At 44.9% G+C, this 1462-nt stretch overlaps 1 protein-coding gene across 2 annotated transcripts in view; it reads left to right on the top strand.

Annotated features, from left to right (window-relative positions):
- Positions 1-674: 674 nt before the first annotated feature.
- The window catches only part of LOC106532832 (voltage-dependent L-type calcium channel subunit alpha-1F), a gene marked incomplete at its 5' end in the record, with an annotated part of 5540 nt that continues 4752 nt past the window's right edge, over positions 675-1462 (top strand). For both annotated transcript variants that reach the window (XM_014028989.1, XM_014028988.1), the window contains 2 exon segments: positions 675-776; positions 1016-1146. In XM_014028989.1, the coding sequence (XP_013884443.1) occupies positions 675-776; positions 1016-1146 (233 nt within the window).

The raw sequence follows: 1462 nt of genomic DNA, 5'->3' as shown, positions 1-1462 counted from the left end.
CTGTTAGACCTATTAGACCTATTAGACCTGTTGGACCTGTTAGACCTATTAGACCTGTTGGACCTGTTAGACCTATTAGACCTGTTAGACCTATTAGACCTATTAGACCTGTCGGACCTGTTAGACCTGTTGGACCTGTTAGACCTGTTTGACCTGTTGGACCTGTTTGACCTGTTAGACCTATTAGACCTATTAGACCTATTAGACCTGTTAGACCTATTAGACCTGTTGGACCTGTTAGACCTGTTGGACCTGTTAGACCTGTTGGACCTGTTGGACCTGTTGGAACTGTTAGACCTATTAGACCTGTTGGACACGTTTGACCTATTAGACCTGTTGGACCTGTTGGACCTGTTAGACCTATTAGACCTATTGGACTTGTTGGACCTGTTAGACCTATTAGACCTGTTAGACCTGTTGGACCTGTCGGACCTGTTAGACCTGTCAGACCTGTTGGACCTGTTAGACCTGTCGGACCTGTTGGACCTGTCGGACCTGTTAGACCTGTCAGACCTGTTGGACCTGTTAGACCTGTCGGACCTGTTGGACCTGTCGGACCTGTTAGACCTGTCGGACCTGTTGGACCTGTTAGACCTGTCGGACCTGTTGGACCTGNATTTTACAGTCAGTATTCCTTCACCTGGCTTTTACTTCACCACTTGGATGTTATTCAGGTAACCCTGAACAGGAGAATGAGGAGCTGAGGGTCATCATTAGAAAGATCTGGAAGAGAATGAAGCCAAAGCTGCTGGATGAAGTCATACCACCTCATGAAGGTACTACTGATACTAAGGTTCTGTAGATCTCAGACCACAGGTAGATCTTAGACCACAGGTAGATCTCAGACCACAGGTAGATCTCAGACCACAGGTAGATCTCAGACCACAGGTAGATCTCAGACCACAGGTAGATCTTAGACCACAGGTAGATCTTAGACCATGGATAGATCTTAGACCACAGGTAGATCTCAGGTTTACTTTGATCTTCTGCCTGATCTGTTCTCTCTGTGCTGCAGAGGAGGAAGTGACTGTCGGGAAGTTTTATGCCACCTTCCTGATCCAGGACTACTTCAGGAAGTTCAGGAAGAGGAAAGAGAGGGGCGGTCTGACCGGAGAGTCTGACTCCACCAACCAGTCAGCAGTCCAGGTGTGTCCTTCATCTGGAGAAAAGTTTTCAGTGATTTTATATTCTTTAAAACAGTAAAGAAGCTGAAAATTATTTATTTATGTTTACTCTAAAATAACTGTAGAGTTCAGTTCTGACACTGAAACAGGGTATTTCTGACTAAAATGTAAAGATTTGTGTTGAAAACATTCTTGAAGGTGAAATGCTCCCTCCTTATGGTCAGTTTGTAGATTACAGTATCCTCTCCTCCAGCAGCCAGATCAGATCATTGGGCCTCATGCAAGAACATGTTCGTATTCTTCTCCTAAATTTCTCTTACTTTTGTTCGTACAAAGGG

This window comes from Austrofundulus limnaeus, unplaced genomic scaffold (assembly GCF_001266775.1).
Source record: "Austrofundulus limnaeus strain Quisiro unplaced genomic scaffold, Austrofundulus_limnaeus-1.0 Scaffold835, whole genome shotgun sequence".
NCBI classification, from domain to species: domain Eukaryota; kingdom Metazoa; phylum Chordata; class Actinopteri; order Cyprinodontiformes; family Rivulidae; genus Austrofundulus; species Austrofundulus limnaeus.
The sequence above is the reverse complement of the archived record's forward strand: the minus strand, read 5'-3'. Positions and strand labels throughout refer to the sequence as shown.